Source organism: Theropithecus gelada, chromosome 4, assembly GCF_003255815.1.
Source record: "Theropithecus gelada isolate Dixy chromosome 4, Tgel_1.0, whole genome shotgun sequence".
Taxonomy (NCBI): domain Eukaryota; kingdom Metazoa; phylum Chordata; class Mammalia; order Primates; family Cercopithecidae; genus Theropithecus; species Theropithecus gelada.
Window position 1 is genome coordinate 37,698,785 of NC_037671.1, and position 16,996 is coordinate 37,715,780.

At 50.5% G+C, this 16,996-nt stretch overlaps 1 protein-coding gene across 4 annotated transcripts in view; it reads left to right on the forward strand.

The window, feature by feature from the left end:
* Window positions 1–16,996, forward strand: part of PPARD (peroxisome proliferator activated receptor delta) — an 85,838-nt gene that overhangs the window by 56,429 nt on the left and 12,413 nt on the right. For all 4 annotated transcript variants that reach the window (XM_025383428.1, XM_025383427.1, XM_025383430.1 and 1 more), the window contains one exon: window positions 12,076–12,306. In XM_025383428.1, the coding sequence (XP_025239213.1) occupies window positions 12,177–12,306 (130 nt within the window). In that variant the 5' untranslated portion in view covers window positions 12,076–12,176. The remainder of the gene's footprint in view (window positions 1–12,075; window positions 12,307–16,996) is intronic.

A 16,996-nucleotide genomic window follows, 5' to 3' on the forward strand; every position in this document is an offset into this window, starting at 1 on the left:
GAAGGAGCCCTTTAGAGATTAGACAGAAAATTGCTGACTGGGGCCAACAAAGGAGATTGATAAAGGGCCGCCAGTGACATCGGAGGAAAACCTGGGAGGAAGCCAAATGAAGAGAAGTCATAGAGGAGGAGGGATCAAGCAGTCATATCACATGCTGTCGTGGGTCAAATAAAATGAAGATCGTAAGTGTTTGTTACCGAAAGTTTAAAAGTACAGTGACATTGGCCGGGCGTGGTGGCTTACATCTGTAATCCCAGCACTTTGGGAGGCTCAGGCGGGTGGATCACTTGAGGTCATAGTTCAAGATCAGCCTGGCCAACATGGTGAAACCCTGACTTTACCAAACAATATAAAAATTAGCCGGGCGTGGTGATGCGTGTCTGTAGTCCCAGCTATGGGAGTCTGAGGTGGGAGAATTGCTTGAATCCGGGAGGAAGAAGTTGTAGTCAGCCCAGATGGAGCCATTGCACTCCAGCCTGGGCAACAGTGAGACCCTGTCTCAAAAAAAAAAAAAAAAAAAGCCAGGCATGGTGGCGCACACCTGTAATCCCAGCACTTCGGGAGGCCGAGGTAGGTTGATAACTTGAGGTGAGTTCAAGACTAGCCTGGCCAACATGGTGAAACCCCATCTCTGTTAAAAATACAAAAATTAGCTGGGTGTGGTGGCAGGCGCCTGTAATACCAGCTACTCAGGAGGTTGAGGCAGGAGAATCACTGGAACCCAGGAGGCAGAGTTTGCACTGAGCTGAGATCATGCCACTGTACTCCAGCCTGCATGACAAAGTGAGACTCTCAAAAAACAACAACAACAACAACAACACCAAAATAAAACACAAAGGCCGGGTGCAGTGGCTTATGCCTGTAATTCCAACACTTTGAGATGCCAAGGTGGGAGGATCACTTGTGATCCAGGGGGAGTTCAGTTCAAGACCAGCCTGGCCAACATGGTGAAAACCCATCTCTACTAAAAATACAAAAATTAGTTGGGTGTGGTGGCATGAATCTGTAATCCCATCTTCTCTGGAGGCTGAGGTAGGAGGATCACTTGAGCCCGGGAGGTGGAGGCTGTAGTGAACCAAGGTCACGCCACTGCACCCCAGCCTAGTGACAGAGCAAGACTGTCTCAAAAAAAAAAAAGTACAATGATATTTTTTTAAAAAAATCACCTACCATTCTATTCATACAGGGAAACTTTCTTCTATTCTTTTGTCATTTTCATGGGAATCATGATCTTTATGTAAATTCGTATTGTATTTTTCACTTAAGTTATTAAATATTCTATGAAAACATGAGTTTAATGACTAGGTAATACTCAGTTTCCTGGATGTGCCCTAATATATATATATATATATTTTTTTTTTTTTTTTTTTTTTTTTTTTTGAGACGGAGTTTCGCTCTGTCGCCCAGGCTGGAGTGCAGTGGCCAGATCTCAGCTCACTACAAGCTCCGCCTCCCGGGTTCACGCCATTCTCCTGCCTCAGCCTCCCAAGTAGCTGGGACTACAGGCGCCCGCCACCTCGCCCGGCTAGTTTTTGTATTTTTTAGTAGAGACGGGGTTTCACCGTGTTCGCCAGGATGGTCTCGATCTCCTGACCTCGTGATCCGCCCATCTCGGCCTCCCAAAGTGCTGGGATTACAGGCTTGAGCCACCGCGCCCGGCGTGCCCTAATATATTTAACCATTCCTCTAATATTGGGCATTGGGCCATTTCTGATTTTTTGTTATTATAAATAACATTGCAGTGAACAGCTCAGTATGTTTTCCTATGAGGGGAAGTATAGGGTCAATGAACATGAATGCTTTTAGATGAGACTTGAACTTGAGATCCCTGGGTTCTCCTGGACAGACTGGCCAATCATAGCTTAGCTGTGGGATTTTTCCGTGTCTCCTGTCTCCCTGGGAAGGTTGAGAAGTCTCTCAGCCCTACAGATCCCTATTCCTGCCTCCCCGCCGCAATTGCGCGTCCCATTTCTCCTGGGCCAGAGTTTTATTGCCTCTCATGGGGCCTGCTGGCCACCACTCAGTGGCTGCCCTTCTCCTTACCTCCAGCCTTCGTCCCCTCACCCAGAGCATTCACAAGCCAGCAAGAGCCAGTCTGAGCTTCCCTCAGATTAGGGAGTGTAGTGATCAATGAAATAGCCCTGCCTTCACTCATCTCACTGGGTCAATTAAATGAGGTGTGATGTACCTGAAAGCACTTCAGAAACTTAAGAGTCTCATGCCCTACCAACTGAGCTATCCAGGTACCCTTAAAGGGCTGTCCTAGTCTTAACTGTTTGAAAAGAAATAGGTAGCTGGGCATGGTGGCTCATGCCTGTAATCTCAGCACTTTGGGAGGCCGAGGCAGGCGGATAACGTGAGCCTAGGAGTTCGAGACCAGCCTGGGCAACATGGCAAAACCCTGTCTCCACAAAAAATACAAAAATTAGCTGGGCGTGGTGCTGCACACCTGTGGTTCCAGCTGCTCAGGAGGCTGAAGTGGGAGAATCACCTGATCCCAGGAAATCGAGGCTGCAGTGAGCTGTGATTGTGCCACTGCACTCTAGCCTGGGTGACAGGGAGATCTTGTCAAAAAAAAAGAAAAAAGGTATAAGTGATGGTGTCCACATTGTAACCACAGAGCCCCTAGAGCAGGGCTGTTGACCTATGGTTGGCATCCTGGTCACAAGAGCTCTGTGTCAGATGTGTGAGGGGCTTGGGTATAGTTGTCAAGCCTGGGAATGTGGCTGGTAAATGTCGATTGACCTCATGCCAGGCAGTGCCAAGTGCCACGTCTGCTCCCCAGATACCTGTGTTTGTGTGTGTGTGTCATAGTCAGGAATCACTGAGACCAGGACCTCGGGGAGGCTGGTGCCCGGGTGGGCAGAGCAGGAACGGGCCTTGGAGATGATCTAATTCTGACATTTTACTCAGTGAGGACACAGGTGGGGCAGCCAGAGAGGTACTCAGCTCTGAGTCAGGGGCCCATCCCTCAACTCCTGAGCCTGAGTCTTCCCGGGAACACAACAGGCAGCTGCTTCCCAGACCTTGCAGGGCTCCGGGAGGTGGCCTTCCCCTCCCGCCGACTCCCTTGCCAGGTTTGTTGTAACCATTGCTCCTCCGAGCCTGGCTGAAATCATGTTCAGTCTTATCCTCCACAGCAGCCTGAAAGGTCTTTGTAAAAATGCAGCTCTGTTCCTTCCCATCCTCTTCATAACCCCCTTGGCTCTCTGCTCCTCCTAGAAAAAACACCCACATCCTCAGCTTACCCTTCAAGACCCTGAGTGACCTGTAGCCACAGCCCTTCTCTCTACCCACAGACCTCCTTCCTTGGGTCCTCCTTCCTTGGGCCTTTTCACATCGCTGTTCCCATCACCCTGGAATCCCTCTCAGCCTGCCTGGGCCAAAGGCTACGTAAGGAAGGTCCTCAAGAAAGCCTCTCCTGACCATCCGCACCTGACTCATGTGCTCTGAGTGCCGCACCGTGCTTGGCATTTGTCCTTCATAGCCCTGGTCATTGCTGGCTAATGTAGCCTGGCACATGGTGGTAGGTACTTGACAAATATTTGTTGAACAAGTGAATGAAACCAGCTGGCAGGGACCAGAAGAAGAGCAAAGGGGCAGGGACAGTGTCCACAACCATAGCCCCTGTGGTCTTAGCTGAGAAGGGCTCTGGCTCGGTCCCTGGCATGTCCCTCTGCTGACCAGCAGAAACACCCTACCCTGGAAGCCCTCTCCAAGTAGTGTGAGGGGCCTCAGGCCCATTCAGGCTTCGGTAGGAGAGATCTGGGTCTCTTCTGGGACCTGAGCAGGCCTTTCATTTACCTCATTGGCATCTCTCAGCATTTTATTTGTTTTTTAAAATGTCTCCCTCTTCCCCCAACCAACCCCAGATTATGAAGGTATCCCACGCTCACTGTGAAGAAACTGGATAACATAGGAAAATATAATTAAGAAAATAAAAATCACCTACAGCCCCACCCCTCAGAGAAAAGTACCCTTAACATTTGTGGCCATGTCTTTTCAGTTTTGTTTCTATGCATGTGTACATGCTTTGACATTGCTGAGCTTCTCTTTGTGAAAACCACAGATTTTTCGCAGTCTTCAGCGGCTGCGGTCAGAGGCGGTCAGCATGTCAGTTCTCCCAGTGGAGAGCTGATGCAGGGATCTGGATTCCTCTCTCTCCCTACTGCGGGTGGGTGAGTGGGCACACCCAAGGCCCCCTTCTGTGGCAGCTTTCCCATCCCTGGTGAAGAGTACCCTCCTGTCTCTAGTCTCTTCTCCAGGACATTCTCTGGTCCTGGAGGCTGGTTGTTCCTAGGGGCTGCCTCTTAGGGCAATGGGAAGAATTGTGGAATGCATGGGTGGCCTCCTGGCTGTCTTTTCTCTGGTTCCAGCAGTCTCTGAACAAAACCAGCCCCAGGCCACTCCTGGGGATTGGCCTCAGGTGACTCTCTGGGCTGACTCTGGCCAGCTAGAAGGCCACCCGGGCTTCTCCTGTGTTCTTAAGAGGGTGGGGTGACCTGGATTGGCGAATAGTAAGCAGAGAACACGGCAGAGTTGCTGGCCTAGAAAACCAGGTCACTAGGTCAGCCCTTGGATTAATGATTGATAAGAAAGGTTAGGAGAGAATCAGCAGACCCATTCTCCCATGACATCCCTCACTTCTGATCCCAAAAGCACCTGCCATGGAGACGGGGCAACCTCTGTCTTGTATCCAGAGGCTGCCCCTTATTCTGCTGCAGTGTGGGAGGAAGGAGATGACAGCAACTGGGTCACCCACATGTGGGGCAAGATGGGGAGGAAGGTTTAGGCCCTTCTCCCTGAAAAAAGAAGCATGTGCCCAGACTAGGGGGCTCCCTGCCGGTTCTCTCCCCACAATTGATGGTGAGGCAGGGAACTGTGAAGTTCTGTCTGTGGAGGTCCCTTGGATTTCAGCAGGCTAGCACATTTTTAGAGCTAGAATATCACCCTACAACCCCTTAACACAAGCCATGGGTGATAATAATAGCAGCAACCGCTGTGGTCCTTATTTGTAGGACCCTTACTATCTACCTGGCACTGTTAAGTTACTGCATCGTTACTTATTCCACACAGCAGCCTCTCAGGTTAGGTGCTAGCATCCCAGTTTTAGTGTCTTCCCCAAGTCATAGAGTGAGAGGGACGAGCCAGGGTGTGAACCCAGGCCTGACTGAAGCCGGTGGAATTCACTTCTTTGGAGTATTGCATCTCGATGGCAGTAATCTATGAAAACTGATAGAGTGGCAAGTGCTACAACTCAGAATAGTGTGGCTAAGGCTCATGTTTTTAGTATATTTATTCATTCAGCAAGTGTATGTTGAGGACCCACTAAATGCCAGGTGCTGGGACCCACCTCAGTAAGATACAGGGCATTCTCTGGGAAACTGATAACATGGTGAGGCCAGAGCAGTTCGCAGACACTGCAGTTTGGTGTAGCGATTGCAGATTTGGAGGGCCTGTGTCGGGGTTGTGGTGAGAAGGAATAGAATGGAGCTAGTCTAGGAGAGCTTCCCGGAAGAGGAGGTGCAGGCAGGTCTTGAAGGAGAGAAGGTCTTAGCTAGTGGAGGGGACAGTGTTCCAGGCAGATGCCAGTTCAAGCCTCCATGCTCAGGGAGTGATGCGGGATCTTGAGGCACATAGGTGGGCAGAGCAGGAGGATAGGCCTGGAGAGGGAGGCAGGGACCAGAGCTTGTGGCTGTTTTCAGCACACAGGGGTCATTTTCTGGCAGTAATGTCCAGAAGGGCTTTGACCAAGGAGTTCTTGACAGAAACAGCTGGGGACTGGCAGCCAGACAGAGGATTCAGAGGTGATGGCTCCCTACTGAGGCTAAGGAGCCCCAGCTGGGCAAGGACATGCCAGCTCCTGATCCAGTCTTACCCAGCACCATATATGAGACACACAGTAGAGTGGCTAAGACTTGAGCCAACCTGCCTTGACTCAAATCCTGCTTCTCTAGTTACTGTGTGACCTTGAGCCAATTACTTTCCCTCTCTGTGCCATAATTTCCACATCAGTTAAATGGGGATAGTAATAGTACCTGCCTCTTAGGGTTGTTGTGAGGATTACATTTGCCAACATACACAGAGCATGGTGTGTAATAAGTTCTTGGAGAAGGGAAGCTGGTACGATTGTGATGGAAGTGGTGATCCAGCTTAGGCTGTAGTACAGTATGAAGGCCCATCAGGCTGTACTATGTGGCAGATGGAGCCCATGGAGGCCCCTGGCACACTGACTGTCCCCACTCATCCCCTGGGTAGGGCAGAAGTGTTCCCACACTGTATAGCCTGCCAGTGGGCATCAGGGAAACACCTGAGTCACCACGAGGAGTATGAGGCACTTGGGGGTTGCCCAGCTGAGCACAGAGGGCTGCCCTGAAAGTGAGCCCCTCCCTACTCCTAGCAGAGACGGGGAAGGGAGACAGCTAGACTTGGTGGGAGGGACTGGGCCCCAAGTGGCTTAGTTGCTCTGGCCGCAGACCAGGTCTCTAGAGCTCTGGGTCATTTGGGTTAAGCTCCTAATTACCACTGCCCATGAAATCCACCTGCCAATGGGCAAGGGATGGAGTCGTGCCCCTCCCTGCACCTAAGCTCTCCGAAGGGCTGAGTTTCTTCTTGGAGCCAGACAGTGGGTATTGGAATGGGAGCATGGGGGCTGCATGTGCGCTGCAGGCTGTGTGTGTGTGTGTGTGTGTGTGTGTACACGCACACATGCATGTATGTCCGAATTAGAGCAGTCCAGGGATTTGTTTTGCAAGAAGTTCTTTTATTTTATTTTTTGAGACGGAGTCTTGCTCTGTTGCCAGGCTAGAGTACAGTGGCGCTATTGTGGCTCGCTGCAACCTCCCTTTCCCGAGTTCAAGTGATGCTCTTGCCTCAGCCTCCCAAGTAGCTGGGATTACAGGCACAAGCCACCACACCCGGATAATTTTTGTATTTTTAGTAGAGGTGGGGTTTCGCCATGTTGACCAGGCTAGTCTTGAACTCCTGACCTCAGGTGATCTACCTGCCTCAGCCTCCCAAAGTGCTGGGATTATAGGCGTGAGCCCCCCTGCCCTTCCCCCACACGCCACGCAAGAAATTATTTTGCTAGAGACGACTTTTTGGTGAGGGGCTACATTGCTGCGTTCATGCCCCTTCATTCTGGCTCAGGGCCCTTGTCTTGTCTGAGGGTCTGAAGCTCCAGCCTCTTAAGTGGGACAAAGCTGTGACATGATCAGAGGGCTCTGGCTCTGGCATAGTGCCGGGGGGTGGACAGGGGAGATAGCTAACACTGGGAGCCAGACCAAAAAAAAAAAGAAAAGCCAAGGTTTTTTGCCAGCATACAAATTAAACCCAGTGCCTGGCTATATTGTGGTTGTTGTTTTGAGACAGAGTCTCCTCTGTCACCCAGGCTGGAGTGCAATGTTGTGATCTCGGCTCACTGCAACCTCCGCCTCCCAGGTTCAAGCGATTCTCATGCCTCAGCTTCCTAAGTAGCTGGGATTACAGGCGTGCACCACCATGCCCGGCTAATTTTTGTATTTTCAGTAGAGATGGGGTTTCACCATGTTGGCCAGGCTGGTCTTGAACACCTGACCTCAAGTGATCCGCCCACCTCAGCCTCCCAAAGTGCTGGGATTACAGCCATGAACCACTGCACCCGGACTTTTTTTGTTTTTGAGACAGAGTCTCGATCTGTCCTCAGGCTGGAGTGCTGCAGTGCGATCTTGGCTTACTGAAACCTCTGCCCCCCAGGTTCAAGTAATTCTCATGTCTCAGCCTCCAAGTAGCTGGGATTACAGACGTGCACCACCACATGTATCTAATTTTTATATATTTAGTAGAGACGGGGTTTCCCCATGTTGCCCAGGCTGGTCTCAAACTCCTAGCCTCATGTGATCTGCCTGCCTCGGCCTCCCAAAATGCTGGGATTACAGGCATGAGCCACCATGCCTGGCCCAGGCTGCGCTATCTTTAGTGCCAGGGCTGAAGAAAGGAAGAAGAGAATAGGGTTCATTGCGGGAATAGTGGTGGGTGGGGTGGCAGCTACCTGAGAAAATCTAGTCAGTGGGCCTAGGTTCAGTGGGTCAGGGGAGAGAGCCTGGGGTCAAGGTTGCTCTTGGCTGGGCAAGCTGAGAACAGTGTGTAGGGAGCAACCTTGGCTCAGGGTAGATGGCAGACCTCAGCTGTAGAAGGAGCAGTGAGGCCATATGAAAATGGCAGGCTTCTGGCAAAATGCAGGGATGGGCTGCAGCACAGCAGTTTAGTCTAAATAGGAGCAGCCCAAGGGATGTGTGTAGGTTTTAGAACAGCCAGGCTACAGCTCCCCTCCCTCTTCGCTGGTGTCCTTGAGAGGCCACAGTCAGAAGAGACAATTCCAGGCTAGGGAGAGATGTCAGCATGGGAACCAGAGACCCTGGTCCCAAATTCAAAACTCCAGCCAGAGTCCACAACTGCATCTGAGCCTAAGAGACAACCTCTTGCACCTCCCAAAACTGAGAACAGTTTTACCGGTTCTGGTGAAAAAAACCCACTACCAGCTCATATGTGGGAGTGGGAGCTGAGGCTCTGCTGAGTAACACGGCCCAGTGCACACAGCCGTCAGGGCCTGGCTGGGCTCCAGTCCCGCTGTGTCCAAAGCTCTGCTGTTTTCTGCTTCATCCTCTAGCATGTTCTCTAAGATGCCCTGTTGGGATCCTCAGGCCTGTCCCTTTTATCATCTGCAAGGGGGGCCTATAAGGCCTTATGGGGGCTGGCGAGGCTTGAGGGGGAGCGTGACGCATACAGGGAGCTCAGTCAGCTCTCTCCCCTCCCTCCAGGATTTGATCCTGACAGGGAGCTCCATCAGGTCCTCCTCAGGGTCACCAGAGGCTCAGAGGCTGTGTTGTTGATTATATATACCAGGCAGTACTGTGGCTTTTCCTCCTCTGATACTGCCTGTTAAGTGGGGACCCCACATCTTCATGTCCCCCTCTTCCTGGTTCTCATCACCACAGCCTGGTGTGCATTTCCCCGTGTCCACTGACACCCACGCCACATGGGTCCAAAAACAGAGTGTGTTCTCATTGCCTCATCCCACTTACCCTGGGCTCTGCCACCACTGCGCCATGGCTCTCAGGAGTCCCACCATCTGACCCTTGTCACCAGTGCTGCTCCTTCTCTTGGGACTCATCCCTTCTGAGGCCTCCCGGGGTCCCTCCCTTCTCACCCTCCCCTGCTTCTTCCATCTCCAGGCTTTCAATCTGGTGGAGCATAAAGAATCGGTGCTTCTGGTACTTGCTATTTGGATAACGGCTATTTTTTTTTTTAAAGCTGACTAATGCCACTGCAGTCACACATTGCTCTCGGTAATTGCCAGGGTCCTTTTTCCAGTATTGTGGCCAACTTCCACCCCAGAACCCCACTCTACTCTTGAGCTAAGTGTCTTTATGTCTCCTATTTTAAATTAGGATTGTGTTCAGTTACATGCAACAGAAATCCGGGAATCAGTGCCGGCAATCAATAAAACAAGTTTGATTTTTTTCACCTAACAAGCAGTCTGGAGGCCAGCATTGCAGGGCGGGTCCAGCAGCTTTGAGAGGCCGCAGTGGCCAGGTGCTTTTGGACTTTTCACCCACCCTCCTACCCTGTCTTCTGCTGCTCCAAAGGCAGCTGCTACACCTCTAGGCATAGTATTCCTGTTTCAGGCAGGAAGATGAAAAGGGCAGAAGTTTGTCTCTTTCTATTAGGAAATAATAGCTTTTTCAATAGCTCCTCCTTTTAGATTTCTGTTCACATATTGCTGATCAGAATTATGCCAGTGAACACTGTAGCTGCAAGAGAGCTTGGGGAAACTGAATGTTTAGGTAGGCACTTTGCTGATCCAGAGAAGACTGAGACTTAGAAGGAAGGAGAAGGGAGCTGGGGAGAAATAGGAGTGACTGCCCCAGCTACCACTTGCAGAAAGCCACGGAGTGAGCAGGACAACACCTGTGAACATTTCCTGTGCTCTGGGTCTGGTGCTTTCCAAGTTTAAAACTTTCCAAGTTTTTTCCATCCGGGGACGAGTGGTCAGGGACTGATCCTTGAGGAACTGATGTATATTAAACAAACTTTCAAGTCCCTGCAATGCAGTGTAATGAGTAAAGAGCCCACAGGGGAGAAACTGCCACTAGTGGAGATCATGCCAGTGGGCAGCATTGCTTGGCTCTGGGGGTGGGTGCCAGAGGCCTGCAGGTGCCCAGGGTCCAGGTCTGCCCAATTTTCAAGAGAAGCCAGAAAACCAAATTTTTAAAAAGTTTTTTTTGTTCTAACTCTGTTTTGAAAAAAGTTTGGTGTTACAGAAAAGTTGCAGAGATCATAGAGTCCCCACATATCCTTTACCCAACTCACACTAAATCTTACATAAAGGAACGCTGGTACAATACTATTAACCAAAGTCAGTGTGCTGTTCAGACCTTACCAGTTTTTCTGCCACTGCCCTCTTTCTGCTTTGGGGATCTGGTCCAAGATCCCACATTCATTTAGTTGTGTCTCTGTGGTCTGCTCCTGTCTGTGAGGCTTCCTCAGTCACAAAGCTAGAGGTTTACATGACCTTTTCCAGGTTTTCCCACTCTACTGTAATAATTTGGAAATTATACGTCGGCATCTTGAGACATCTTTTGAAAAATAAGGGGACTTGAGCTGATTGAATGTTGATCACTCCCTCTCATCTTCCACATTATTAAGTTTGCCTTCTTATTTTATTATAATTCAAATTATTTTTAAGTCAGGCACAGTGGCTCATGCCTGTAATTCCAACACCTTGGTAGGCCAAAGTGAGCAGGTTGCTTGAGCCCAGGAGTTCAAAACCAGCCTGGGCAACATACCAAAACCCCATCTCTAAAAAAATACAGAAATTAGCTGGTGTGGTGGTGCACGCCTGTGGTCCCAACTACTTGGGTGGCTGAGGTGGGAGGATCACTTGAGCACAGGAGATAAAGGCTGCAGTGAGCCATGATTGCACCACTGCACTCCAGCCTAGGCGACAGAGTGAGACTGTCTCAAAAAACAACAACAACAACAAAAACACCAGAAAACAGCTAAGAGTTTTGTATTGTTTTATTTCAGGTTCAGGGTATAGATGCAGGTTTGTTATATGGGTGAACTTGTGTCACAGGGGTTTGTTATACAGATTATTTCATCACCCAGGTACTAAGACTAGTACCCAATAGTTATTTTTTCTGCTCCTCTCCTCCTCCCAGCCTCCACCCTCAAGTAGGCCCCGAGGTTATTGTTAAGTCCAAGCAAGGGAAGGCCTGGTGGAAATGAATGTGTAGCCTTAAGATGTTTTGAGGGGGATGATTTACTACCAGCTGGAAGTTACTGTGCTGTGAAGCTGGTAGTGGTTCTCAAACTTGGCTGCACGTTACAGTCACCAGGACAATTAAAAAATAAGAACCCCAATGTCCAAGCTGCTCCCCAAACCAATCAAAGGAGAATCTCTGGGGTTGGGACCAGGCATCTGTCTTTTTAAAAACTCCCCAGTGACTACAGTGTACAGCCAAGTTGGCAGGTCTAGAGCAGGGCCATGGTTGCAGATCTGTCAACATGAGCCGAGAACAGCAGGACTTTATGTCTTTTTTCCACACCCAACCACTGAAAGGATGGGACTCATCCCTTCAGGAACAGTAGCACAGGAGAGCCGTGATTCTTGGGCCTGAGTGCTGGTAGGGACAGGGTCGGGGATGGGAGGCATGATGCATATATGGATCTCCAGGTGGGCTGGAGAGTTGGGAAAAGCCCCTCAAGTCATTCCAATGTGCTTCCTGAAGACTCAGAACAGGAGGCAACAGAGGAGGCAGGGAAGGGTGGCACAGTGGTGTGTCACCTCTCTGGTTTATGGAGCCTGCTCCGAACCCCACAAACCCACTACGAGAGCCAGGTGGGAAGGGTGATAGGGCAGGTGACTTGTGATACAAGGAACAGAGACCATGGGATAGCACTGCAGGGACTGGGGAGGGAGCAGGAGCAGAAGAACCCCCTCCATGACAGCAGCCCCCAAGCGTGCCCCACTCCCACCATCCTCTTCCTCGTCACTGCCTCACCTGACCTCTTCCTGTCTTCTCCTCTGCCAAGGCTGATGGGAACCACCCTGTAGAGGTCCATCTGCGTTCAGACCCAGACAATGCCAGAGCTATGACCGGGCCTGCAGGCGTGGCGCCGAGGGGAGATCAGCCATGGAGCAGCCACAGGAGGAAGCCCCTGAGGTCCGGGAAGAGGAGGAGAAAGAGGAAGTGGCAGAGGCAGAAGGAGCCCCAGAGCTCAATGGGGGACCACAGCATGCACTTCCTTCCAGCAGCTACACAGGTGAGGAGAGGACTGGCAGGGGACACGGGGCAGAGGAGGCACAGCCCAGTGCAGTGGGGATCCTGGCCCACTGTGAACACCATCATGTGGGGCGCAGAGTAGCAGAGTGCTGAAGGACTGGAGCCAGAAGCCTGGGTTCACGCCCAGTGCGGTGGGGATCTGCTCTGCCACTCACCAGCAGTGGGGCCTGGAGCAAGGTGTACCACTTCCTTCTGTAAAACAGGCCAGAGGATGGTAGGTGATGTGGATATGGGCTCTTGTGAGAATTAAATGAGTGGGCATTTGTAACACACATCATCATCATTATTAGTATTCCCACCACCGTTACCACAAGGAATCTGAGACCAATCTCTACTAACAGCACACTAGAAAGATCAGCTGTACCTGGGATTGTTATCAGTTCCATTGGTCTGCAATAATTATACACATCATCATTGAGCTGCATCGTAATTAGATAAAATTGCTAAGCAGTTACTATGAATAAGTCAACTAATATTATTTTTACACAGCCAAGCAGTTGTAGCTTCTCCTGTCTCACTTGTTGGTTCCCCTTTATTTATCAGCAGTGTAGACAGTTTTCTCTAGTACCCTGTACTGTTCTGTCATCTTCAGCATCATCATGTTATGTTCACCTTCAAAAGCATCCAGAATCCATGCAGCCCCTGGCTTTCCCTTCTGCAGTTCCCTCTGCTTTTTTGTGTTTGTGGTTTTTGAGACAAAATCTCCTTCTGTTGGCCAGACTAGAGTGCAGTGGCACAATCTCAGCTCACTGCAACCTCTGCCTCCTGGGTTCAAGCGATTCTCCTGCCTCAGCCTCCAGAGTAGCTGGGATTACAGGAGTGCACCACCACACCTGGCTATATTTTGTATTTTTTAGTAGAGATGGGGTTTCACCATGTTGGCCTGGGCTCAAGCGATCCACCCGCCTCAGCCTCCCAAAGTGCTGGGATTACAGGCGCGAGCCACCGCGCTTGGCCTGATCCCTCTGCTTCTTGCTTTCTCCCTTCACTTCTATCCTTACCCAAGTGCTGCAGGCCTACACATCCAGCTCATCCTCACTCCTTCCCTCAGAAGGAACTCAGGGTCATAAGGATGTACTGCTGGGAGTAGACACCGTGCACTCGCTGCTGCTTTCAGCTGCAGGAGATCCTAGCCAAATGCGGTGACTCAGGCAGAGGAGCAAGCCCACACCACAGGAATGGGCTCTGGACCCCTGTGACTGCATGGGAGCAGGAGGAGGCAGTTGGTGTCCAAGCTAAGGCAGGGTGGAGGCTGTGGAGGTAGCACAGGCTTCTGTTTGGGTCTGTAGCTAAGATGGGTCTGAATCCTTGAGCCACACGTGCACCTTGAACCTGCAAAGCAAGTCCCAGAATTTTGCAGTTCTTCCTCTTCAGTGTATAGAGTTGGGTGGAGGAAGTATAGAGCCATCATTCAGTCCTTCTAATCTCACCCAGGATCACCTGGGAGTGACCAAAATAGGCTTAATGTGATTCTAGGGCCAAAGTGAAGTCGTCCCCCATTCCCCGAGTAACCAACTTCCTGTCTATTGGCTGGTAACTGGGATGGCTTTGGAGACACAGCCTGTCTCAGAAGAGAGGAATAGCTAACCAGGAGTGATCATTCACTCAGTGCCAGTAGCACATACTGTTCTAAATCTGAAGAAGGTGGGGAGGGTTAGAAAGCAAAGGGAAGACAGTGGGGACTAAGAATGAGTGTGGGATGTCACCTAGATGCAAGGATGAATGCAAGGAGAAGAGACGGCCACAGGGTTTGTGGTTATGCTGCCTGCCATGGCCCACCTCATCCCCACATCTGAGACCAGGCAGATGGAAGTTCCCTGCAGAGCAGTGTTCTGTCCTGGAGTTTCCTCCACACCCCTTCTTGGGACCAGGGCTGTTTCCCAAATAGCATCACTGTTCCCGTGCAGGCCAGGTGAGGTGCCTGGGAGCAGGGGTAGGGTAAGGCAGGCATGGCAGTGACCTCTCAGGCAGCTTTGTTGTGGGATTTAGGGCACAGCAAGGAAACATCCAGGGCAGAGGTTGCCTCACCAGTCACATGGTACTATGTATAAGGTGGTGTTAATAGATTCTGTTTATCAATAAATGGATACAGTGGAGGTAGAAAGACTTCCTTGTTCAGTCACTGAAACAGGAGAGAGGTTACTTGACATAATCACTACGTGTTAAAGCCATAGTGTATGAAAAGTTCCCCAAAATTCTACAAGGCAAGCAACCTAGCAGGAAAATCAAAACGGGTAACAATGGGACAAATACAAATGGCCTGAAAACCCGACAGGTTTTTCAGTCTAACCAACTCAAAGAAAGCACCTTAAGTTGCGATGCCATTTCACCTGTCAGATGGGTGGGGAGGATTTGGCTCTTCCACCACCAGGGGTGAAAGGGTAGTGTGGGCCAACACCTCTTAGTGTGCAATTTTTTTTTTTTTTTTTTTGAGACAGACCTTGACTCTGTCGCTCAGGCTGGAGTGCAGTGGCACACGATCTCGACTCACTGCAACCTCCGCCTCCCAGGTTCAAGTGATTCTGCTGCCTCAGCCTCCCGAGCAGCTGGGATTTCAGGTGTGCACCACCATGCCTGGCTAATTTTTGTATTTTTAGTAGAGATGGGATTCCGCTGTGTTGGCCAGGCTAGTCACGAACTCCTGACCTCAGGTGATCCGCCCACCTTGGCCTCCCAAGGCCTCCCAAAGTGTTGGGATTACAGGCGTGAGCCACCAATGCCTGGCCATTTCTTTTACCCTGCATTCCCACTTCTAGGAACGTGTCCTGTGTAAGTACTTGCTCAGCGTGCACAGAGATTTCCACACTAGCTTATTTACTGCAGGACTGCTCATAAGAGCAAAAATAGGAACGTGCCCATCTGTGGGGAACCAGTTCTAGAAACTGTGGTAGAGCCATGTGGTGGAATACTCTGGAGTCATTGAAAAGGATGAGGCTGGTTTGTATATATTAAATAAGTTCCTGACAAGTTGGGGATACCATTGTTCAAAATCCTTATGTTTCATAGAAGGCACCAGAAGAGTCTATACTGAAGGACTCAGGGGCTAACTCTGAGGACCAGGATGGTGGTTAAGGAGGCTCTGTCACAAGATCCTGCATACCCTTCTGTATTTTTCTCCACAAGTCTGTACTACTTTCATAATTTAAAAGGCAACTGTACTTTTTTAAGGTTAAAATTAACTGTTTAAAAGAGGGGTGAGGGGCCCTGGAGACAGAGCCTTATCATGTGTCCGGAGCAGAAGGGCTTTGAGATCGCAGAGACCAGGGCAGGCATCCCAGGTCTGTCGCTGTGAGCTGCAGCCCTCACCAGTGCCATCACTTCTCCGAGTCTCACTGTCTTCACCTTTACAGGCTGTGTCCTACCCAGCCTGAGGGCCCGCCAGGTGAGAGTCAGTGGCGGTATCTGACACATCACAGGTCTCAGCACCTGCTAGTTCTCTGCCCCACCCCCATGAGTTATTACTTTGGCCTCAGGAGTCCCCTGAGGGACCCATAAGGACAGGGCATGGCTTTGAGCCCTGAAACAGCAGGAAGGCTCCACAGTCACCCCTGACCCCATCCCCCCAGCAGTTCGGCACTGACTCTCACTGCACATACTGAGCTCCACACCTGCCAAGCACCTTCTCCTCACCCTCCCCCCAGTCAGGCAGCACAGACCTTCCCATCAATAAGGAAACTGAGGTTTCCAGAAACCCACTTGCCAGGTCCCGTGGGTATGTAGGAGTAGAGACAGCTAGAGCCAGGGTTCATATCCCATTCCCTTTCTCATCCCTCCTGCTTCAGTGACATCCATCCCAATCACACTTGAGAAAGAAAGAGGAAAATAAAGTTTCCTTCCTCCTGGCCTCAGCACCTCCTCACTTGGCAGGCACTTGGTGGGTGTCAGGCTGGGCCCAGCACTGTGCCCAGGGCTGGCCATACAGCGTTGGACAAGGCTGAGTGCCTGTCCCAGGGAGCGCTCAGTTCAGGCAAACAGGACAACAGAAGTAAAGAGGCTGCTCAGTAACCCAGCCTCAAATCCCTGCAGAATTTGGCCTGACTTCAGAAGCTGCTGGGTACCTGTTTGCCTGTGAGCTCTGCCAGCGAAGTAAATAGACCAATCGGGAGCCTCCTGGCTGTCTTCACAGCCATGACAACGGCATTCTCCCAGCATTGGAGACTGGATATGCAGGAGAGCTCTCAGCCACAAATGATGTGAATAAGGTCAATAGTGTCTATTTGCTGAACTTGTAATCAAAGATGGTGAAACTGATACTTTACTCTCTGGGTGAGAGGGCTAGTGTTTACACTGAATCCAAACGTTTGGATAATGACAAGTACCTCCTCAGCAGTGACTGTGTCCTGTTATTTATCATAATAATGTTATTGATTAGTAGTCCTGAACCTGCAGATGTGTGCAGTAGTGGAATGCCGAGGTTAAGAGCTCAGCTTCAGGAGTTGCACGGTTCTAGGTTGTAATTCTTGCTCTGTCACTGTGTTAGTCAGGGTTCTCCAGAGAAGCAGAACCTGTGTGTGTGTGTGTGTGTGTGTGTGTGTGTGTGTGTGTGTGTGTGTTTTGAAAGAGAGAGATGTGTTTTAATGAATTGTTTCACACAGTTGTGGGGGTGGCAAGTCCAAATTTTGCAAGGCAGGCAGGCTGGAGAGCCGGGGAAGTTGATGTTGCAGTTCAAG